The sequence below is a fragment of the Phodopus roborovskii genome, unplaced genomic scaffold (genome assembly GCF_943737965.1).
Source record: "Phodopus roborovskii unplaced genomic scaffold, PHOROB, whole genome shotgun sequence".
Lineage (NCBI taxonomy): Eukaryota > Metazoa > Chordata > Mammalia > Rodentia > Cricetidae > Phodopus > Phodopus roborovskii.
This window is the reverse complement of record NW_026126517.1, coordinates 36346895-36369311: the sequence shown is the minus strand read 5'-3', so window position 1 is coordinate 36369311 and position 22417 is coordinate 36346895. Positions and strand designations below refer to the sequence as shown.

Below are 22417 nucleotides of genomic sequence, written 5' to 3'. Positions count from 1 at the left end.
ATTGTGAGCTAAGCAAAGTTCAGGCTTTAATAACCAAGACTAATAGTGCTGAAATTAGTATTAAGGACAGGAAATTATGGGGGTATTTCAGTATGTAAAATACTTGCCCTGCAAGCATGAGGACTTGAGTTTATTCTCTAGGGCCCATATTTTTAAAAGCTGGGCATAATGGTATGTGTCACAGGGAAGGCGGACATAAGGTGGCTCCTTCACTGGCCAGCCAGTCTAGCCCACATACAAGTTTCAGGGCCAAACAAACAAAAATAAATGTGGACAGCATCTGAGAATTGCTCTCCACACATGTGCATCGCACACAAACAAATACACAAAAACAGGCACACACACCAAAGAGTAGAAAGCTACAAAATCCTTTTTTAAAAATGTATTCTGATTCAAATGGCAGCAACTGCAGAAATGACATTTCCCCTACTCCCAGCGCTTAAGTGTTCTATACTCTATCAAATATTTCATACATATTGTCAAGTTTAATAAAAAAATTAAAGACCATTTTTGAAGGATTTTTTATTGTTTGTTTGATTGCTTGGCCTTTTAAAGGGGAAGGTTGGGAGGACTTTTTTTTTTTTAATTTCACTATGTAGCTAAGCTGGCCTCAAATTTGCTAAGGAACACAGCTGGTCTAAACTTGAGATACTTCTACCTCAGCCTTTCTGAGGGACAGATTACAGACCTTAGGCTCTTTTGTTCTTTTTGAGATAGCCTTGCTATATGACCCAAAGTGCAAGAATATAAGCACACTGAAGTGATCAAAGACCGCTGTTATCTGAAGTAGATGGCAGGAATAAAAGAATTAAGTTTAAAAAAAAAAAAAAAACTCAAAGGAAAATTTAAAAAAAAGAATTAAATGACCTTCTGAAGGTCTCAAAATTAGTAAGTGAATGAATTAGTATTGGGTCAAGCCAACCAACCTCAAATTATTAGGCATTACTTTAACTGGACAAACAGAGCCCAATCCACACTTCCACAGTCAAGTCTGAACAAGTAATCAATCATACTTGCAGTGAGTTTGCAGTGACCTGCCTGCTTTTGAAAGAGGCATGATCAGATACACCAGAATAACTTCTTTAGAGTAAAATAAATTATATTTTTTTTTACAATTTATCAAGAACCTATGAACTGAAATGGCTATTTCCCAAAATATTAAATCTAAAACCAATTACTTCTTGATTATGAAATGGAAATATAATAATAATATTTATAAGAATTTCAATAATTTAGCAGCAGCAATTTTTAAGGCAAAAGTTTTATGGTTTCTGACTGGTTAAAAAAAAAATCAGAGTAAGTAAAAACCCAGATATTCATTATATGAAAAATCAATACCTAATCCAGGGAGCATATCTTTATACGTAGAGGCCAGAGGTTGACATCAGGTATCATCCTCTGTCACACTCCACCTCATTTATTTGTAACAGGGTCTCTCGTTAAACTTGGAATTTACTGTTTCAGCTAGACTGTCTAGCCAGAGAGAACCTAAGATCTGTCTTTATAAACCTGACCTGCACTACACCCAGATTTTACAGGTACTAAGAATGGGGACTCAAGCGCTCAGACTTAAACCAATGAGCTATGTCCATAGCTCCTAAAAAGTAATTTTTATTTTACTCATATGTGCATATATGTGTGAATATGGGTGTACTCAAGAGGCCAGAAGTTGCAGTCCTGGAGCTGGAGTTACAAGTTGTAAGCCACTTGACACTGAGCTCTGGAAACCAAATTTCCATCCTCCAGAGAAGCAGCAAGTATTCTAATTCATTAAGCTATCTCTCTAGCTCCCTAAAAAGTAATTTTAAGAATTAAGTATCAAGCTAGAGATGAAGCTTAATGGTACAGAGTATGGATGGCATTCTTACTGAACCAAAACAAAACAATAAAAGCCACAAAGGAAAACAAAATACTAGAGTTGAAAGAGAGCCACTTCAGTGTTAGGCAATCAGGTATATATTCAATTTACTGTTTGTGAAAGTTAATTTTAAATGAAGAGTAAACATTAGGCTTAATATAAAAACTAGTAAATTTGTCTATAAGCAACAAACTCATAAGTGGATATTAGACATAATTTAGTAAAGGATTACCAGCCTACAGTCTATAACCCCAGAGAAGCCAAGGTAACAAGGATGACCCTAAGAGAGACATAAGGATCTCCCTGGGAACTGGAAATAGAGAAGATCTCCTGAATAAATCTGGAGTTTGGTGGGGAGGGGGGGAAGGATGGGAAAAGAAGGGAGGGGAAGAGAACATGAGGGAACACAATGGTCCAGTTGGGGGAAGGACAGAGAAGGAGAGCAAGGAAAGACACATCTTGATAGAGGGAGTCATTATAGGGTCAGTGGGAAACCTGCACTAGGGAAATTCCCAGGAATACACATGGATGACCCCAGCAAAGACTGAGCAATAGTGGAGAGTGTGCCTGAACTGGCCTTCCTCTATAATCAGATTCATAGAACCTTCATCTAGTAACTGATGGAAGCAAATGGTGAGATCCACAACTAACCACTGGGCCAAGCTCCCGAAGTCCAGTTGAAGAAAGGGAGAAGCAATAATTAAGCAAAGGGGTCAAGACCATGATAGGGAAACCCACAGAAACAGCTGGCCTGAGCTAGCTGAACCTCACTGACAGCTAGGGAACCCACACAGGACTGAACTAGGACCCCTCTGAATGTGGGTGACAGTTGTGTTGTAGCTTGGACAGTTTATAAGGCTACTGGCAGTGGGACCAGGATCTATCCCTAATGCACGAACTGGCTTTCTGGAGCCCATTCCCTATGGAGGGATAACTTTAAGCCTAGATACAAGGGGGACAGCCTTTGGTCCTGCCTTAACTTGATGTGACAGGCTTTTCTGACTTCCCATGGGAGGCCTTACTCTCTCTGAGGAGTGGATGGGGAGTGGGGTAGGGCTAAGATGGGGGGAGTAGGAAGAGGGGAGGGGGAGAACTGGGATTGGTATGTAAAACAAACAAAAAAAATTAACTAAAAACTAGTGATCTTCCTAACCCTGTTGGTACATCAGCTCATCTTCATGCTGACTGATCAAAATGGACGTGAATAAGCAATGTGAAGTCCCTTTAACAGGAACCAAAAATATTTAGGTACTTGTACTGACCGGCTCAGAATCATAGCAATAATCATCCCAGCTCTGTCTGAGGGGTTTCTTTGTTATCTGAAAGTAAGGCACATTAGTTAGGCAGAAGTTATTAGGAAGTATACTTCTGTAATGATATGAGATGCATATTCAGAAAGAAAGGCTACTTACTATCCAAAGAACAGTTCGTCTGCATACACTAATAAAAGCTAAATAAATATTCAAATTCTAGGAGATTACATATTATTCTATTCAACTTACACATGTCATTGCCCAGTGGTTCTGATATTTGTATTAACCACTAAGTTCCTTATCCTGTAAATACTGACTTTATGTTTGTATGCTGTAGCCACTCATTACATAAAGACTCAGGACTATAAGACAAAGTCAGTAAAAATTATCCTCTCCTTTATAAGTGATTACCACCTATTTAAAGAAAATAATCACTCAAGAGATGAATCAATAATTTTTAAAAAATATACTTAATTTTGTACAGTAAAAGTTCCTAGCATTCAAACAGAAAGTGATATAACTTCTAAATTCTTGGTCTACTAACACAAAGTTAAGGTAGTTTATATTAATATGAAGACTTAAAGTTAAAAACTACCAAATAGAGTATACTGTACATTTGAGGAAAAGTTCATGGTATCACTATCATCATCTTTAATATATAATTTTAATGCACTCAAGCATAAATTAAATGAAAAAAAATCCTCCTAAGGTTTTGCCATAAAGGCCTTTTTTCCATAAATACTATATTTTGCCTCAAAGAAAAAATGAGAGGTTGCTTTATTCTTTAAATAATCTAATATAGTAACAATTCCACTAATAATTGGATTTGGAATTTTAATGAGGGATAAAAATAGAGAAATGAATATCATGAAAATTTGTGAAGATCACTCCTCATTATGGAAGCTTAAGGCTGAATTCTGAATTTCTTTGTTTGTTTTTTAGACGTAGGATTTCTCTGTAACTTTGGAGGCTATCCTGGAACTCAATCAGAAGACCAGGCTGGCCTGGAACTCAGAGATCCACCTGCCTCTGCCTCCCAAGTGCTGGGATTAAGGTGTGTGCCACCTCCACCCAGCTTGAATTCTGAATTTTAAAGAAAGATACAGTCTCTAAATCATTTGCCTTTGAGGAATTTCATATTGACACTTTGTTCTATTTTGTTTTTAAACACTGAAACTCACTGGGTAGCACAAGTTGCCCTGGAATTCACTATATAGACCAACTGGCCTCAAAATCATGGTATCATCCTCCTACCTCAGCTTCCCAAATCTGGGATTACAGGAATGCGCCACTATGCTTGGGCTTCCAATACAATGTTTAAGAGGGCTGTTCATTAAATTATACAGTAATACTCTATATCAGTATCATAGCATGCAGATATCTGTGCACTAGACTGCAAAATATGCAAATCAAGCTTGAAGCAATTTCTTTGCAATAGGTTATTACATTTAACAACCTGGAGTATGTAAAAGTAAGTCACAACAAAAAGCATGTAACATTTTTCTGATAAGTACCGTGAAACGGTTTAATATTCTTAAAAGAATCTCACAAAATGTATAGAAAACATATTTAATTTTTTGCCATTTATACAAAAAAATCATTTTTAAATTTGGAAGTTATATCATTTAAACTTTAGACTATCTACATAAAGGCAATGATAAATATCCATTGTCTGACTTGAGAATAAAAGCACTAAAAAACTTTTTCAGTAACCAAATCTAATTATTACCTACGTTTCAAAATGCTTTTCATGAACTCTCACCTGATTGAGATAATGATACTCTTCAGGCTGTTTAAGGTGGAATGCTAACCTCTCTTCTTCACTTGCTCCTGCCAGGAGGTAATAGAATACATGATAGTTCCTGTTGGGAACAAAGAATATAATGAACATGATTAAACTTGTTAGTTTGTTTAGTTTTGTTTTTAAAGAACACATTACTTAGTAAAATGTTTGATTTACTCCATTTTTAAGGCAATGTAAGTAAGAAATTCAACATTTAGTATGCTATAAAATAGAATGAAGAATACTAAGGTGGGAGCAGTAAAATCAGAAAGTAGGGCCTTTGAAAAATTGTCTTCTCAACACCAAAATTAATCAAGAGCTTGCAACTAATTAAATCCAGTGAGGTATTTACCAACTATACCTAACACTATCTATAGAATATATACATATATATGTATATGTATATATATATATATATATCTTCCCAAGTTGACATGAAGCATTACTAGCCAATAAAACAAGCCTGAACATAGTCAAATGAAATTTAACCACTGTGTAATGAAAATTAAAATGAATGTTGGAAATTCCCCAAATTCAAAACTATGTGGCCAGATGTAGAGGCTCATGCTATAATCCCAGCACTTGGGAAGCTGAGACAGAGACTGCTATAAACTCAAATCAAAAAAGGGCTACACAGTTAGTTCCAAGTCAGCCTGTGCTAGACCAAAACTCTGTTTCAAAAAACCTAATACAAATTACCAAGGACAACAAAGAAAGAAAAATAAGGGGGCAAATCTATAAACTAAACCCAACAAGCACAAGAAAAGCAGTAACAAGCACTAGAGAAGAAACAGAATAGTGAGTAATGTAGAGTACATCAATGAAATTTTAAAAACTGATTCTCTGAAAACATGTACAAAATTAACAAATCTTTATTTCAACTGATAAAAACAGACTGGTTCAAAGTCATGAATGAGGAAGGAGAAACAGAATAGGCAAACTTACAAAAATGAGGAAGATTATGACACAGTATTATTTATTATCAAGTTAAGATAACCCACATAAAATGAACAATTTCTAGAAAAAATACAAGCTACCTAATTCAACTAAAAAACAAACTCCAAACAACTCTATAACCATCTAAGTATTTAAAATAGTAAACAAAACTTTTTCTGAATAAAAACCCAGAATCAGATGACTATGCTGGTAAATTCTACTAGACAGTTAAGGTGAGTCAATCTTTCAGAAGTTTGCAAGAAACTACAGCAAGGAATAGCATCTGTCTCATTCTAAGGAACTATAGATTAGACCAAAAACCGAAAACCTTAGAGCAATAGTTCTCAATCTTCCTAATGCTCAGAACCTTTATTACAGCTCCTCATGTTGTACTGACCCCAAACCATAAAATTATTTTCACTGCTACTTCATAACTATAATTATGTTATTGTTATGAATCATAATGGAAAATCTGTGTTTTCCAATGGTCTTGGGAAACCCCCATGGATGGTCTTAGGTGATCCCTGTGAAAGGGTCAACACTCAAAGGGCTCATACATATGACCCATGGTTTGAGAACCACTGCCTCAGAGCATTATATTTATGAATACAGACAGAAAAAAAATCTACACTAAATTCACAACAAACCAAATCCAGCAACACATACTACAGAGAATACATACACTCACCTGTCAAATAAAGTAATCAAAATCAAAATAATAATGTAAATCCTGTATTGTCACTTCCAATTTATTCTATAACCCAAGAAATCAAGATTATATTCCCCACTACTCCATTAGATGTTCAAAAAAACCACACTGATTACTTATAGTGGGAATTGAGTCAGAGGTTTGTGCATGTGTTCTACAGAGTATACTTACAGCCGCCTTCTTCTCTCTAGGATTCCAAACATCTCTAACAAGGATCTTCTCTTATTTCTGCTAGACACACACACACACACACACACACACACACACACACACACACACACACACACACAACACACACAACACACACACACACACACCCTCAACCACCAAATTTTTAATCTAATCCTGTCAATAATTCATTTTCATTATGTAGTCAGTCATTAATTACTGAGCTTTTATAAGGACCAAGTTAAACACATTATAAATATTCTTTCAAGGCTAGATATAGTGTCCTACACATTTATTTCCAGCACTCAGGAGGCAGAGGTAGGCAAACTGGTGTGCATCTAAGGCCAACCTGGTCTGCATAGGAGTTCCAAGACAGTGAAAGCTATAGAGTAAGAACCCTCCTTAGATAAATAGGTAGGTAGGTAGGTAGGTAGGTAGGCAGGCAGGCAGATAGGAAGGAAGGGAGGGAGGGAGGGAATGGAAAAAAGGGGAAGGGAGAGGGGAAGTGAAGGGCAAGGAAGGGAAGGGGAGGGAAGGGGAAGAGGAAGGGAAGGGGAGAGAAGGGGAAGAGGAAGGGAAGGGGAGAGAAGGGGAAGAGGAAGGGGAAAGGAGGGGAGGGGAGAGAAGGGGAGAGGAGGGGAGGGGAGGGGAGGGGAGGGGAGGGGAGGGGAGGGGAGGGGAGGGGAAGAAAGGATGGACGAACAGACAGGCATGATGGCACACACCTTTAATCCTAGAACTAGGGGATGTAGAGACATGTGGAACTCTGTGAGTCCAAGATCAGCCTGGTCTACAGAACAAGTTCCAAGACAACCAGGTCTGTTACACAGAGAAACCCTGTCTCGATAAATAGATAAATTTTAAAAGATTAAAAAATAGAAAACCTGTTATTTCATTTAGGCCTTGAAAGACACAGAAGATTTTAAGTACATAAGAACAAAAGTTTGAGATGCTCAAGGGATACATTAGAATTCAGGGTTATTTAACTTCACACTATGAGTCATAACTTTATTGTTCACACTGACATACGAAGGAATTAATTTACCTCCCTATATTTGGTTTCTTCATCTAAAATATATAACATGTTTCATTTCTAAAATCCCATGTACCTCAAATATGACAATGGAATTAAGAGATTTTCTGAAACTTCATTTTGTTTGTGATTGAAGTTACAGCCTCAGGCTGACATAGTACTTACTACATACACTAGGCTAGCTTTGAATTCATAGTAATCTTACAGTCTCAGCCTCCCAAGTACAAGAATTACAGGTGAACCACTACACTGAGCTTATAGTTACTTTCAAATGAGAAGAACACTAAGAAATATAATCTTATAAAGGCAGATGGCTCAAGAAAGAATGAGCTCATCACCTGAAAAATCACTTTCCTGATCTCAATTTATCTAGAACTGAGAAAGAATAACAGTTCTGCATACCTAATCAAAATCTCTCAACTGCCTTTAAAAGAAAAATAGCATTCTGCCCAAAAAAGAAATAGTAGTTACACATAAAAATTATACATGATATACAGTGAATTAAGGGTTGCAGTATACAAAGAATCTAAAGAGAAATCTGTGTGATGCAGTGAATTTGATCTAATTATATAAATAAAAATATATACCGTTCATTATGCTCTTGATAAACAAGTCTAGATTTCTCCAGTAGATATTTTTCAACATAGGCCCTGCAAGAAAATAAAAGTGGTTGATACAAATAATAACTGGTTTAGATAAATAATAAGGTTTAATGTATGGCAGATTATTTAGACATGTTCAAAAGTATAAAGGAATATTCTCCAGATGACAGCATTTACCATTATAATTGTTACAGATACTAGCATTATACATGTAAAATTCTAAAAAAAAAAAAAACCTACTTATGTCACCAAATGGCTAGGGAATAAGATAAGCAGGTGAACTATTCCAGTAAATACATAATAGAACCCTTTTTCAAAAAAAAAAACAAAAAACAAAAAAAATACACCATTAATAAGCAACACACCCACCTTATGAATATGAACCCAGGTCTGATTTCACTACAAAGGCTGACTTTCAATTTTACTACTTTCTAGACATCTCTTTTTCTTCCATTCTAATCCATGAATTCTATTGGTACAAAAGTTATCACTTCAGAGAATGAGCTAGTCACTACATTTACCTGTTCACCACAGTGCTGAACACATTACATGTGTCTGATATTCTATTTAAAACAGGCAGAGAAAAAGAAGGAACAGGTGAATTAAATATTACTGACACTAGGAATCCTTACTCTATTTTTTCTATTTTTGTCTATATCTGATATTTTAAGTAAAATTATCAAAAATTTGCTTCATAATGTCAAGAACATAATTATTAGTTTTATATTCAATTTGACCAAACTGACCACTATGACCATGCTACAACCATTTTTACTTGCCTCCTCAAATACAACAAGCTCTTGGTATGATGACAGTTACAATAAAAAAGTATTCACTTCATAAAATGATTTTCCAGTCCTTCTACTTGGCAAATTTTTAATATAAAACATAAATACCAATATTTTTGAAACATATTTAATCAATAAATTTATCATTTATTACATAAATATTTATTTCACCAAAAAGATGATGAAAATATCAAAGGCAAAGAACATACTAACATTTTTCTTCATCTTCAATATTTAAGACAAAGCCTGATATTAAAAATGCACTCTACAAATATATGTTTAATAAATAAAAAATAAGTTAATAATGCTCAATACACAGATATGTATATGTTTATTGCTTTTTTTTTTTACCATAGGAAAAAAAATGTTTAAACTTTTTAGGCAGGCAAGAGAAGAGCCTGCATTTCCTTCAATAAAGGAAACTAGACATCTACTTTCACAAAACTACCTTAATCAATGAAGGTATATACTACTACCTTCAAGGTTGAAAAGCAATGCACATAACTCTTTACCTATTACCATTCTCTTTTAAAACACAACTATAAGCCTAACTCCTTAACTATAGCCTACTTTAAAGAGAAAAAGTAGCAACTGAGTCTTTGAAACTAGTGAGTCTTAAGAATCAAGAAATGACTTTTAAAACACAACTATAAGCCTAACTCCTTAACTATAGCCTACTTTAAAGAGAAAAAGTAGCAACTGAGTCTTTGAAACTAGTGAGTCTTAAAAGAATCAAGAAATGACCTCTAAAGAGGGTTGACCTCCAAAATATACAAAGAAGGCTCAAGAAACTAGACACCAAAATATCAAATAATATAATTTTAAAATGGGATATAGATCTAAACAGAGAATTCTCTTAACAAACAGAAGAAATCCAAATGGCTGAAAAGACATTTAAGGGATTGCTCAGCATCCTTAGTTATCAGTGAAATGCAAATCAAAACAACTCTGAGATACCATCTTACTCCTGTCAGATTGGCTAAAATCAAAAACACTGATGACAGCTTACACTGGAGAAAATGTGAAGTAAAAAGAACACTCCTCCCTTGCTGGGGAAAGTGCAAACTTGTACAGCTGTTTTGGAAATCAATATGGCGATTTCTCAGAAAATTGGGAATCAATCTACCTCAAGACCCAACAATACCTCTCTTAGGCATATACATATCTGAAGAATGCACACATACCACAAGGACATCTGTTTAATTATGTTCATAGCAGCACTATTCATAATAGCCAGAACCTGGAAACAACCTAGATGACCCTCAACCAAAGAATGTACAAAGAAAGTATGGTACATTTATACAATGGAGTACTACTCAGTGATTTAAAAAAAAAAAAAAATGATGGCATCTTGAAATTTGCAGGCAAATGGTCGGAAATAGAAAAAAAAAAAAAAACATCTTGAGAGAAGCCAGCCAGACCCAGAAAGAAAAATACGGTATGTACTCACTCATAAGTGAATATTAGACATAAAGCAAAGGATAACCACCCACAGCCCCAGAGAAACTAGGTAACAAAGAGAACCCTAAGAGAGACACTCATGAATCCACATAGGAAGGGGACATAAACAAGAGCTCCTGAGTAAATTATAGGAGGATGGGAGAGAGGGGGAGGATGGAAAGAGAGAAAAGAGGAAAGAAGGGGAGTAAGGAGGAGAACATTAAGGGAACAGGATGGTCCAATTGGGGGAAGGAACAGAGAGGGAGTGTAAATGGAGTTCTTAATTGGTCTAACTAATGAAAACCCAGGGTCAATATAGAGGGAAATGCTGAGAGATCAGAGATTAGGAGCAAGCCACTTACCACCTAACTCCTTAGCATCTCAGCAGACAAGAGACAAGTTCCTGTTTCTTCCTTCTTATATCCTGTTTCTACCCAGCTATCTAATTTCCTGTCTGTCTGTATAGACCTACAGACATCTAAGGAGCAAGCCACAGCCACACCTTACCTCCTTAGTGCCTCAGCAGACAAGAGAGTAGGTTTCTGTTCCTGCCCACTTATATCCTCTATCTGCCCAGCCATCTCCTTCCTGTAAGTACAGACCTCCAGACATCTATGGTTAGCTAGTGGCAAGCTCCATTTCTAACCTTTAGACAGGCTTTATTTGTACAAGCAAGATATCTTGATAGAGTTATGGGAGTAGCACGAAACCTGACACTAGGGAAATGTCCAGGAATATACAAGAATAACCCCAGATAAAACTGTAAGCAATAGCAGAGAGTGTGCCTGAACTGATCTTCCCTTGTATTCAAATTGAGGAGTACCTTAATTGTCAGCATAGAACTTTCATCGAATAACTGATAGAAACAGATGCAGAGATCCACAACTAGCCACTAGGACAAGCTCCCAGAGTCCAGAGAGGGAGGAGAGAAAATACAAGCAAAGTGATCAAGACCATGATGGAAAACCCACAGGAACAGCTGACCTGAGCTAGCAGGACCACACTGACTCAGACTGAAGCTAGGGAACCTACATAGGACTGAACTAGATCCTCTGAAGAGGAAAGGGAGGAGAAATGGGACTGGTATGCAAAATTTAAAAACAGAAATTACCTATAAAACTTCCACTGACCATCTCTCATGGACTTTTGTGGTTGATAACATTGGTTTTTTTAGGTTCTTCACAGACAGGCACAGGCCAATAGTTTGTATACACAGTAGTTCTGACCTTTTTTTTTTTTTTTTAATGCAGAAGTAAATAAGACTGAGGTATAATTTAAATGGCACAAGAAGTAGATACCAATCTACTTATTAAGACATGCAAAAATCATAATAAAAACCATCAAATAGAGAAATAACAATTTATATGTATGTGCATATATGCAAGTGTATGTTTATATTGACCAAGTAGAATTACTTTTCCAGAAAAATCAAGAGAGAGAAAATTGCAGTATCAATATATCTCAGAAGGAAGACATGTTTATCCACATAGATCCCAAAAACATCTTTAATAAGATAATAAGATTTAATAAGTAATGCTAACATAAACTCAAGACAATTAAAATCCATGCTGAATTAGTTAATACAATAACTAATAAGATAATCACTTTAACAAAAGTTTTTCTTAATGAAAACAGTATTGACACAAAAGGCAAAAGTAGTATTACAGTGGTTTTTGTAATGGCTTGGCTTCTACATAATCCCCACAAACGCTTATAGGCTAAAGAGTAAATCATCAGTCTATAGTGCTAGTAGGAAGGAAATTGAATCTCAGTGGAAGAAAATTAGGTAATAGAGGATACTGACTCATCCCTCTCCTCTCCTTTGCTTGCTTTCTAGCCACCATGTGGTTATCACCCTTGTGATCTATCCCACAATCCCAGCAATGATACCACAAGACCACAAACAACACAGCCAATCAATCATGGGTTTATACTTCTGTGATTGGAAAACAAAATACTATCTTTCCTCTTTTATCTTTGGTATTTTGTCACAGCAATGGAAAGCTGACTTAGTTACATTTACCACTGCTGAGGCAGAATCCCTTACAGAAAAAAGGAAAAAAAAGAAAGAAACTACATAAGGGATGATTTAGTTTTAACACATGGTTCAGGACACAGTCCATAATGACAAAGTGGCTCGGTTCACAGCAGTGGGAGCTTACAGCAGTTTGTCTCTGTTCTAAGCAGAACCAGAAGCAGAGTATGAGGGCCAAGAGTGGGACTGGGATATTGTGTCTTGAACAATCAAGTCAAACAACAGTAAAGTATAAACTATCCAGGTAATATATGAAAAACTATAAAAATATATATATAATATAAAATATAAAAAAAACAATAATAAACTCCAATATACAAAAACATTTAAGTACTCCTAAAAAGGTACAAAGGTATCATCTCAAAATAATCATAAATTTAAACATTAAATCAACAAAAGCAGACAGAAGTTATAAAAGAATCTTAAGTACACAATTAGTTTAAAGAATCCAACCTGAAAAGGCTACATACAGTATGATTCCAACTGTACATTTTTGAAAAAGGTGATTAGGGGAGAGTTAAAGATCACTAGTTACCAAGACCTGGAAGGCAGCAGAGCTAAATAAGCCAAACACACAAGATTTTTAGCATAGGAAAACTATGCTGAAGTACTAAAATGGAAACTGTTAATAGCATCTCTACATTTCTCCAAGCCAACAAGATATATAACTCAATTAGCAAACTTTAGTACAAGTTATGGATCTCACAATAAAAATGTAGTAACAATACTGTCATCAATTTTAACTAACAAACCACATTAACACAGATGCTTGTAGCAGGAGAAGCAATGCTAGAAGAGATGTAAATGATACATAGGAACTCTCTGTAACTTCTGTTTCCGTCTGCTATAAATCTAAAACTGGTCTAAAGAATACTCTTAATTTTTTTAATTTATAAAATATATTGCTGGCACAGTAAGATGACTAATCATAGGACATGTAATAATCTTTACTATACTAAAATTAATACTTTGATTGGAAGAATACTAATGTGGATATGTAGAAAAGTATAATTATACTGGGAAGTACAATAATTAAAGGGCCATTTTCTGACTTGAAAGTAAATTTTTGAAAATTTATAATATAAATGTAAGTGCATGTAATTGTTAACAGTTAACAAATGTAAGTTAAGGATGTTAATAATTAATCTTCCAATTTTCTCAGTTTGAACCCACCAAAAAGTGAGTAAACAATTTTTATGCAAGACACCAATGTCATAATGCATAGTTTTGAAATAAGTAATAATTAAAATAAGACTGGATATTAGTGGCACCCGCCTTTAATCCCAGCACTCAGGAGGCAGAGCCAGGCAGATCTTTGTGAGTTCGAGGCTAGCCTGCTCTCCAAAGCTAGTTCCAGGACAGGCTCCAAAGCAATACAGAGAAACCCTACCTTGAAAAAACAAAACAAAACACACACACAAAAAAAAAAAAAAACTAAAGTAAAAATATGCTCCTAGGGCTGGAGATAAAACTCAGCAATTAAGAGCACTGGCTGCTCTTTCAAATGATCTGGTTTCAATTCCTAGCTCTCACATGGCAGCTTACAACCATCTGTAATCTAAATTCCAAGGGATCTGATGCCCTTTCTTCTATCTTCCAAGGACACTGTATGCATATGGTATACACATACACAGAAAATAAAACAGATCTTGGTGTGTGTGTGTGTGTGTGTGTGTGTGTGTGTGTGTGTGTGTGTACCAAATATGTATGTATTTACTTAATATATATACATGTATGTTTATATGTACCAAAATCTACTCCTTTAAAGTAGCAGTACTTACCCAAGTACAGTGCCTGTTTCTTGGTAATTTACTTGAATAAACTTGCCAAAACGACTTGAATTGTTATTATGAGCTGTCTTTGCATTTCCAAAGGCCTGCCAAAATAAATTGTTTTTATTTAGAAGTAACTTTTTAAAATTGCTTAAATACTAAAGAAAAACAATAAGGCAATTTATATGTTTATAATCATTCATATTTGAGGTAGAATAAAAGAAAGCAATGAAAAAGCTGAACAAAAAAAACAAGTAGATTTTCACCTAATACTAATTCTGTAAAATGGATCTCAATTTTTAGAATCTAGCCTACAGGACAAAAAGAATAACTCAGTTGTTAAGAGCACATGCTGTATAAGCATGATCTGAATTCCGATCACAACACTCCTGTAAGAAGTGTGGTGATGCACAGCACCTGTAACACCAACTCAATAAACAGAGAGGAGGAAGGCTGAGGTTTGTTGGCCATTCAACTAGTTCCAGATTTAGTAAGAGACACTATCTCAAGGGAATAAGATGTAGAGTGGCAGTACAGTACAATGTCCTCGTCTGATCTCCACTTCTGTGTCAACAGGTTCCTGTACATACATTTTGCATACAACACACACATTCATACATACAAATTATTAAAATAAAAACATGCTTCTTTAATGAAAATCCTGGCAACTTCACAGTCACAGGAGCCATAGCAACAGCCATATCTATAAGCACCAGAAGGACCTAGAAGGCCAGGATAATGCTGATGGCATAAATCATCACAGAACCAAATTCAACAAATATCATCAGGTAGCTTTTAGTAGCATTACCACTTAGAGAGGAACCAGAGCTTCTGCCTAACTGCCAATCTTGGGTAACTGTGGCCATTGGTCAGTTAGCAGACACAGGTAAAAATAAGACTGAGATTGCCTCCATCACAAATGTGATGCTGCATGAGCAGTATGACATCGTGAAGACAAAATACTTATACAGAAGAACTGAGGAGAAAAATAAGGATATGTGGTGGGTTTGTTTTGGGGGGAGGAAAGGTAAAGTGTGCTGGTGCCGTGAAGCCACATAAAGAGGTTCATTAATACTAACAAATTCTTTTAAAACTGACTAATCTCATTCATGTCAAGACTTCTTCACATTCCAGAGAAAACTGACTTCTCAAGTTCATACTAAAGCATTTTGCAAAGCTGAAAGAGGCTTAAAACATGATTATATAAGAACTGATCATTCTAGAAGTATATAGTGAAGTTTCAGTAAAGTACTATACTCATTTATTTAAAACAAAGCTATTTTATACTGATGACAAAAGAATTATCAACTACTTGTATCATCACCCAAAATATATACCAAAATATATACCAAGGCAATGGAATAATGAACGGCCAGCAATAAAGGATGAATGAAACAAAATCAATGATGACTAGTCAACATTATTTTAAGCAAAAGAAACCACACATAGACTATAAATAAATAAATGGATATATATATCCAATTCTAAAAAAAAAAAAAAAAAAAGGTAAAATAGTAACAGTAAGTAAACCAGAGGTTGTCTGGGCATGGAGGTGGAATTGGGATATGTCTACAATAAGACCTTGGATTGATATTCTAGGGCCAGGAAGATGGCTCAGGAGGTAAAAGCCCTTGGCAGAAAACCTAAAATCTGATTTTGATCACACCAGGTCTCACATGGTGGAAGGAGAAAACTGACTGCCAAAAGTTGATCTTTGACTTCCACATATATGGTGTTACACTCACCACATCCATACATGTATATAAGCAAACAAAAAATATTTTAAAATTTTAAGATATTCAGAAACAAATGTTTCACAATATACTATTATTTTCATGTGTGCAACCTTTTTGTTTTGTTTTGTTTTGTTTTAAAAACAATCTCATTCAATCTCAGGCTGGACTGAGATTTACTACATAGTCCAGGTTTACCTTGAACTCTAGAATTTCCTACCTCAACCTCCAAAGTGCTGTGATTACAGATTTGAAACAACATGCCTGGCCATGTTCAGTCCTATCTAAATCTATAACGGAAGAAGCCAAGCAGAAGCTTTCCACGTAATATAAATTTTTATTAAAATACAAGTATGTCAATCAGATGGAATCCTTTTGGGACCATATTGAGAGAGTCTTGTAGACATTTCATCACAGGATTAAATGGACGGCAAATACATGTGAGAAAGCATGCTCAACAAGACTACTATAGGATTTTATTTAAGACCTCAATGTACCCAATATAGTGTTATTACGCACCTATCAGAATGACTAGAAGAAAATGGCAATAACAAATGCTGAGGATAGGAAGCAACTAGAACATTAGTTTTTGCTGGCAATAATAATAAAAACCACTCTACTTACAATATCATACAACAACCCCACTTCACTTCTTGAACAATGAGGTCAGTAAAAAATGTCAGAATATCTTGTGAAAATCTTCCTTCATGAAAGAAACAAGAAGGCAGATAAGAACTATCCAAAAAAGGCCTTTTAAGAACTTTATTAAGTAGCCAAGATTTGCAATAATCTTCAATTGATGGGCACTTGTAACACTGACTAACTTTTTTTTGAGAGTTTTATTGTTTATTTTTAAGCAGGTGTTTTAGCATTTGATTTATTACTATTCACTGCTCCCTACCTACACACTAAGAATTCACCAATTTTCCACAACAAATTTTTATATAAAGTATTCTAGACACCACTAGACTAGAGCTGAGGTTCTTCCAAAGCACTGTTCATTACCTGGCCAGAATTCCCTGGAAAAAGCTCCCTGTAAGGGTTGTCTTTATCTTAATGAGAACAGCCTCCCCATACACATTATCATCATGTTTCTCCAAAACAATCACAGGCAATTGTTTATTTATTTGGTTGGTTTTGTTTGTTTGTTTGTTTTTTGAGACAGGGTTTTTCTGTGTAGCTTTGTAGACCAGGCTGGCCTCAAACTCACAGAGAACAACCTGCCTCTGCCTTCCAAGTGCTGTGATTAAAGGTGAACGCCACTACTGCCCAGCCAGAGGCAATTGTTTAAGCACAGAAAATAGCTAAGGTGGTAATATGGTGGAGAGGGGACCCCTCAAAAATTGCAATTATAAAATGGGCTTGGAAAGACATGATAGTTAGAACTAGAGAGGTGGCTTGATAGTTAAAAGCACTGTCTATTCTTTAAAGGACCAGGATTTAATTCAGAGCTTAATATCCATTTGGTACTCCAGCTCCAGGAGATCAAATACCCAGCACTGAATACATGTGCACACAAACATGCATGCAAACAAAACACTTATACACATAAAATCTCAAAACAAGGTATTAAAGATTGCATCCATGTAGAAGGCCATTTATGTACAAGAGGGTTACAAATGTCAAAGAATATATGTATGCGTAGGAAAGAGCTGAGACTTGTTTACATATGAGGCTGCATGATAGCAGAAAACAAAAGGGCAAAGTCAAGTACTTACCAGAATGAGGGTGAAAACAGTGCTTCAACAAGTATATAAAACCTCAAAGAAAAGTCTGAGAGCATTAATATGTATAGGCATCCTTAAAAGTCCCTATCCAATCAGAACCACAGAAAACAATGGAGAATTATGATTCCATGCCAAAAAAAAAAAAAAAAAAAGAATACAGTACTTAGAATATTAGTTCAGAAACCATGAAACAAAAAAAAAAAATAGGAGTAACAAAACTAATAATCACAACTCCAGGGGGGAAAAAAAATCTTACTTCCAGAAATATCACATTATATTAAGTTCTAGGTTTCATCTTCTTCCTTTATAAAGCCCAATACAAGCAGAAATTTGTCCTATTTCTTCTACCCTTGTAAAGAGATAGACTACTAGTCCAGTGGCTCAAAGAAACAGTTTTTGGTTGATTTTTCTTTTGATGGTACTAATGATAGAATTCATGACATTCAAGTGCTACAACCCTACAAGAATCAGTTCCAAAAATAATTAGTATTACACCTGCTTTGTTTCTTTGTTATATTGATCACTACAAATGATGTCTATTCTTATACTTTTATTTCATCTTCTCACGTCTACCAACTTTTTCTTGAAGACTTAGGAAAATTATTTCTAGCTGGATGTGCCATATGCCTTTACACCCAGCACTAAAGAGGCAAAGGTAGCTGGATCTCTCAGTTCAAGGCCAGCCTGATCTACATAGTGAGTTCTAGGACAGACAAGGCTATGTAGAGAGACTTTGTCTTTGAGAGAGAGGGGAGGGGAGAGAGGGGAGAGAAAGAGGAAGGAGAGAGAGAAAGAGAATTGTTTCTATATACCTTACCTCAAGTACTGGTCCAGCTCCAAGAATAATCTGTTCTACTCCACTAGCAAATCCTTTCTGACTGAGGGCAGTAAGGTGATGAATGAGAAAGTTTGTGCTTTGTGTCTTCCCAGAACCACTCTCTCCTGAAATCACAATACACTGATTCTTTTTGCGCTGAAGCATAGCATGATAAGCTACATCAGCCACCGCATATATGTGGGGTTCAAGTTTTCCCAACTGGTGGTTATCATACATTTTGACATATTTGGGATTATAAATAGGAAGAAATTTGAATGGATTAATAGCTATTAGAATACTGCCAACATAAGTATAAATTTTTTCATGTTTAAAGCGGTTCCGTAGGTTTTCTAAGAGCGTTTTCTCATTCAAATCAGGTAAGCTACACAAATCATCAAAGTCTTTCTGTTGAGGCTGTGGAAGAAAGCCCCGTTCCATCATCCTTCGGCGTTCTTCAGTTACCCGTAGCCATGATTGGAGGCTACCATAATGGATTGATCCATCAAGGTTTTTTTCTCTCAGAAGAAAGCGGTAGTCCTCTCCACTCAAACGATTTTCCAAAGCCATCCGGGGCCACAACATCATTCGTTGAACTGGACAGTCGGTTGGATTGAGTATCCATTCTTCTCCACCAAATTCCTTTACCTCTGCTAAAACGTAACATTTTGTTTTGTCCAGGTGAAGCTTGTTTATAAGAGAGTCAATCACCTCAGCAGCTGTGGAGTTTTTTCTGGCAGGAATTGGACAATAAATTGTTCCTTCTGAAATTGTCCCAGGATATATTCGTAATGTGTGTTCATTATCCTCAAAGCGTCGTCTTCCTCCATCACTTACATTCATATTGGATCTTGTCCCATCAGAACGGACAGTATGTGTTCAGGACTGGGCAAGCCATCTTCTTGGCAAAAGAACTGGAACATAAAAGATAGAACACTGAACAGTCATACTGAATAGTTTTCTGTGCCCAAAAATTAGTCTTAATAAGCATACTGACTAGTGCATTTTGAACACAAAATCCTAACTCTCTGTATAAAGAAAAGTTGTTTGTTTTGATTTTTGTTTGGTTTGGGGCAGGATGATTATCAAGACAGGGTTGTAACAGCCCTAGCTGTCCTAGAACTAGCTCTGTACAGCAAGCTGGCTTCAAACACACAGAGATCCACCTGTCTCTGCCTCCTGGGTGCTGTGATTAAAGGTCAATACCACCTCCATCAGGCTAAGAACAAGTATTAAGCCAAGCATGGTGGCATATGCTTGCAATACCAACACTTGAGAGGTAGAGACAATAAGAGTTCATGGTTATCTATTAAATTTGTGTTCAGCCTAAGTTACTTATCTTATTTTGGAAGGGGGACACACACTGAAAATAGTCTCATTAAAACCATATAACATTGTTTTATTGTCCAATTCAGGTACTTTCTAAAAACGACAATGCTAAAATATATATATTGCTGTTCTGTTATTTAATAACGCAAAAAGAAAAGGCAAATTATTTTCCTGCTATATCGTTGAAGAATCTCACTAAAGAGTGCATTAAGGAGACAGAATATTACACAAAGCTAATTTTATACACAAAATCTCTTAATGATAACACAGAAACATGAAGAATGCCATCAATTGAAGAAATGATTTGTACAACTCACTAGAACAGTAAAATAAGGGGGAAAACAGAATTTAAAGTCTTAAGCAAGAAAGCAATAAGGAACCTATTATTTAAACATTTTCAAGGAATTCTGGGTATCTTTTCTTTTCCTCATGGTCAAGAAAAAAAGGGGATTTAATAAGAGCAATTCAGAGATTATGCCCTATACTTGCTAAGTTGACAAAATTATACAAGCATGTACATTACAAACTTTATTCTAACCCCCTATTTGTCCCTTCAATACTACTGTTCTACTATAGCCAACTTGATTCCATTCTTCATATCCTTACAATTCTAAAATTCCACATATACTACTCCAGTTTACTCCAGAAAATTATTTCCTTCAAATGATTTCTCTAAGGGGAGAAGAGGAGAGAAGAGGACATGAGGGAACAGTAAGATAAGAGTTGGAGGCAGAATAGAGAAGAGCAAGAAAAGAGTTGCCACAATAGAGGGAGCCATTATAGGTATTTTTTTTATTATTTTTTCTTATTTTACATATCCCACCCAGTTCCTTCTCCCTCCCTCCCATGCCCCCTGACCTCCCCTCCCATCTCATTCCCCCCCCCCAATCCACAGGGAGGATGATGCCTTCCAGGAGGGATCATCACAATCTGTCAAATCACTTGGAGCAGGGACTAGGCCCTCCCTCCTGCCTCTACAGTTTGCATGAATATTCCACATTTGTGTATGTCCTGGTAGTGACCAGAAGCATTATATCCCTTAGACCTTGAGTCATAAGCAGTTGCATGCTACCTAACATGGGTGCTGGAAATTAACTGAGCTCATCTGGAAGAACAAGCACTCTTGACCACCTAGCCATCTCTCTAATTTCTAAAATACTCTTTATTTTAAACATAAAAACTTCAGTTACCTTCATTTTATGCTGCCATACTTTTTGCAAAGACCTCTGATCAAGAAATTATCTTTACTTTTATCCTAGATGGCCTTTAAACAGATGACAGAATATGTATAAGGTAGCCACATATCCACAGCTCAACAAGTCTGAAACAGCTATACATTTGCTGTTCTGCTCTATAGAAATAACTATTATCTTGAGGTTGGTATCATGTTGATACATGTTTATTACCTGAATAAGTTTCCATAAAATTATATATAATACTGTTTCATGTTTTTAACCTTTAAGAAATGTATCACCTTACCTTCTCAGGGGAACAATGGAACAGGAGAGGGGAAAGAAGGGAAGTGGGAGGAGAGGAAGGGAGGAGAGGAACTGGAATTGGAATGTAAAACATAAATAAATACCCCAAAAAAGATAGAAATGGTATCACACTATACTTAATTGTGTGCTGATGCATTCAAGTTCAGTAAATGCCAAATCATACCATATCCCTGTGCACCATTTACCACCATTCAATCAACACATTGTCCTCTCAGTGAATACTATGACTACTTTCAACACTACCCTAAAAGAGTAATGTTACAGTTCTTATATGTGTCCTCATATATCTTTGCTAATTTGGTTTTAAGCACAGCAGTGAAAGTTTGAGAATACCTGTTAACAATCAGATATTAACAAAAAATGTCTGAACAATAGCTCTGACAAGTGTGAAAGAGTTCAAATTTTTCTGCCTCCTTATCAAACATTAATATTGTCAGAACTGAGTTTCTACCAATCTAAAAGTATGAAAACAAGTCTGTTAACTGGCTATTTGGATGAAGATGCTTACCCCTAAGCCTGATAACCTGAGTTTGATGCCCAGGAAAAAACCACCTGATGGAATGAAAGAACCAATCCCCTCAAGCTGTCTGCTGACTTCCATATTGGTACTGTAGTACAAAACACACACACACTTACTCCACAGTCAAAGGCTTTTTGTATCTTTTTAAAATATTTTATATGCACTGAAGTTTAGCCATGGGTGTTGGATCCTCTGGAACTGGAGTTATAGACAGTTGTGAGCTGCCATGTGGGTGCTGGGAATCAAACCTGGGTCCTCTGAAAAAGCCATCTCTACAGCACCAAAATAAATTTTAAAAGACTAGTTCATTTTATCTTGCATCTCCTTGATTATTGTAAGTCTGAGTTACTCTAATCCTTTCATTTGTCATTTCAGTTGTTGGTTTACTTATCTTTTCCCCTTTTATGAGTTGTCTTTT

General features: G+C 35.8%; 1 protein-coding gene across 9 annotated transcripts in view; it reads right to left on the bottom strand.

The window, feature by feature from the left end:
* Positions 1-22417, bottom strand: part of Myo9a (myosin IXA) — a 207475-nt gene that overhangs the window by 133490 nt on the left and 51568 nt on the right. For 8 of the 9 annotated variants that reach the window (XM_051197651.1, XM_051197652.1, XM_051197649.1 and 5 more), the window contains exons 2-6: positions 18655-19565; positions 14387-14481; positions 8328-8390; positions 4874-4973; positions 3121-3177 (exon numbers count right to left, since the gene is read on the bottom strand). In XM_051197651.1, coding sequence (XP_051053608.1) covers positions 3121-3177; positions 4874-4973; positions 8328-8390; positions 14387-14481; positions 18655-19494 — 1155 coding nt within the window. In that variant the 5' untranslated portion in view covers positions 19495-19565. The remainder of the gene's footprint in view (positions 1-3120; positions 3178-4873; positions 4974-8327; positions 8391-14386; positions 14482-18654; positions 19566-22417) is intronic. The other variant, XM_051197656.1, reaches the window with a different exon arrangement.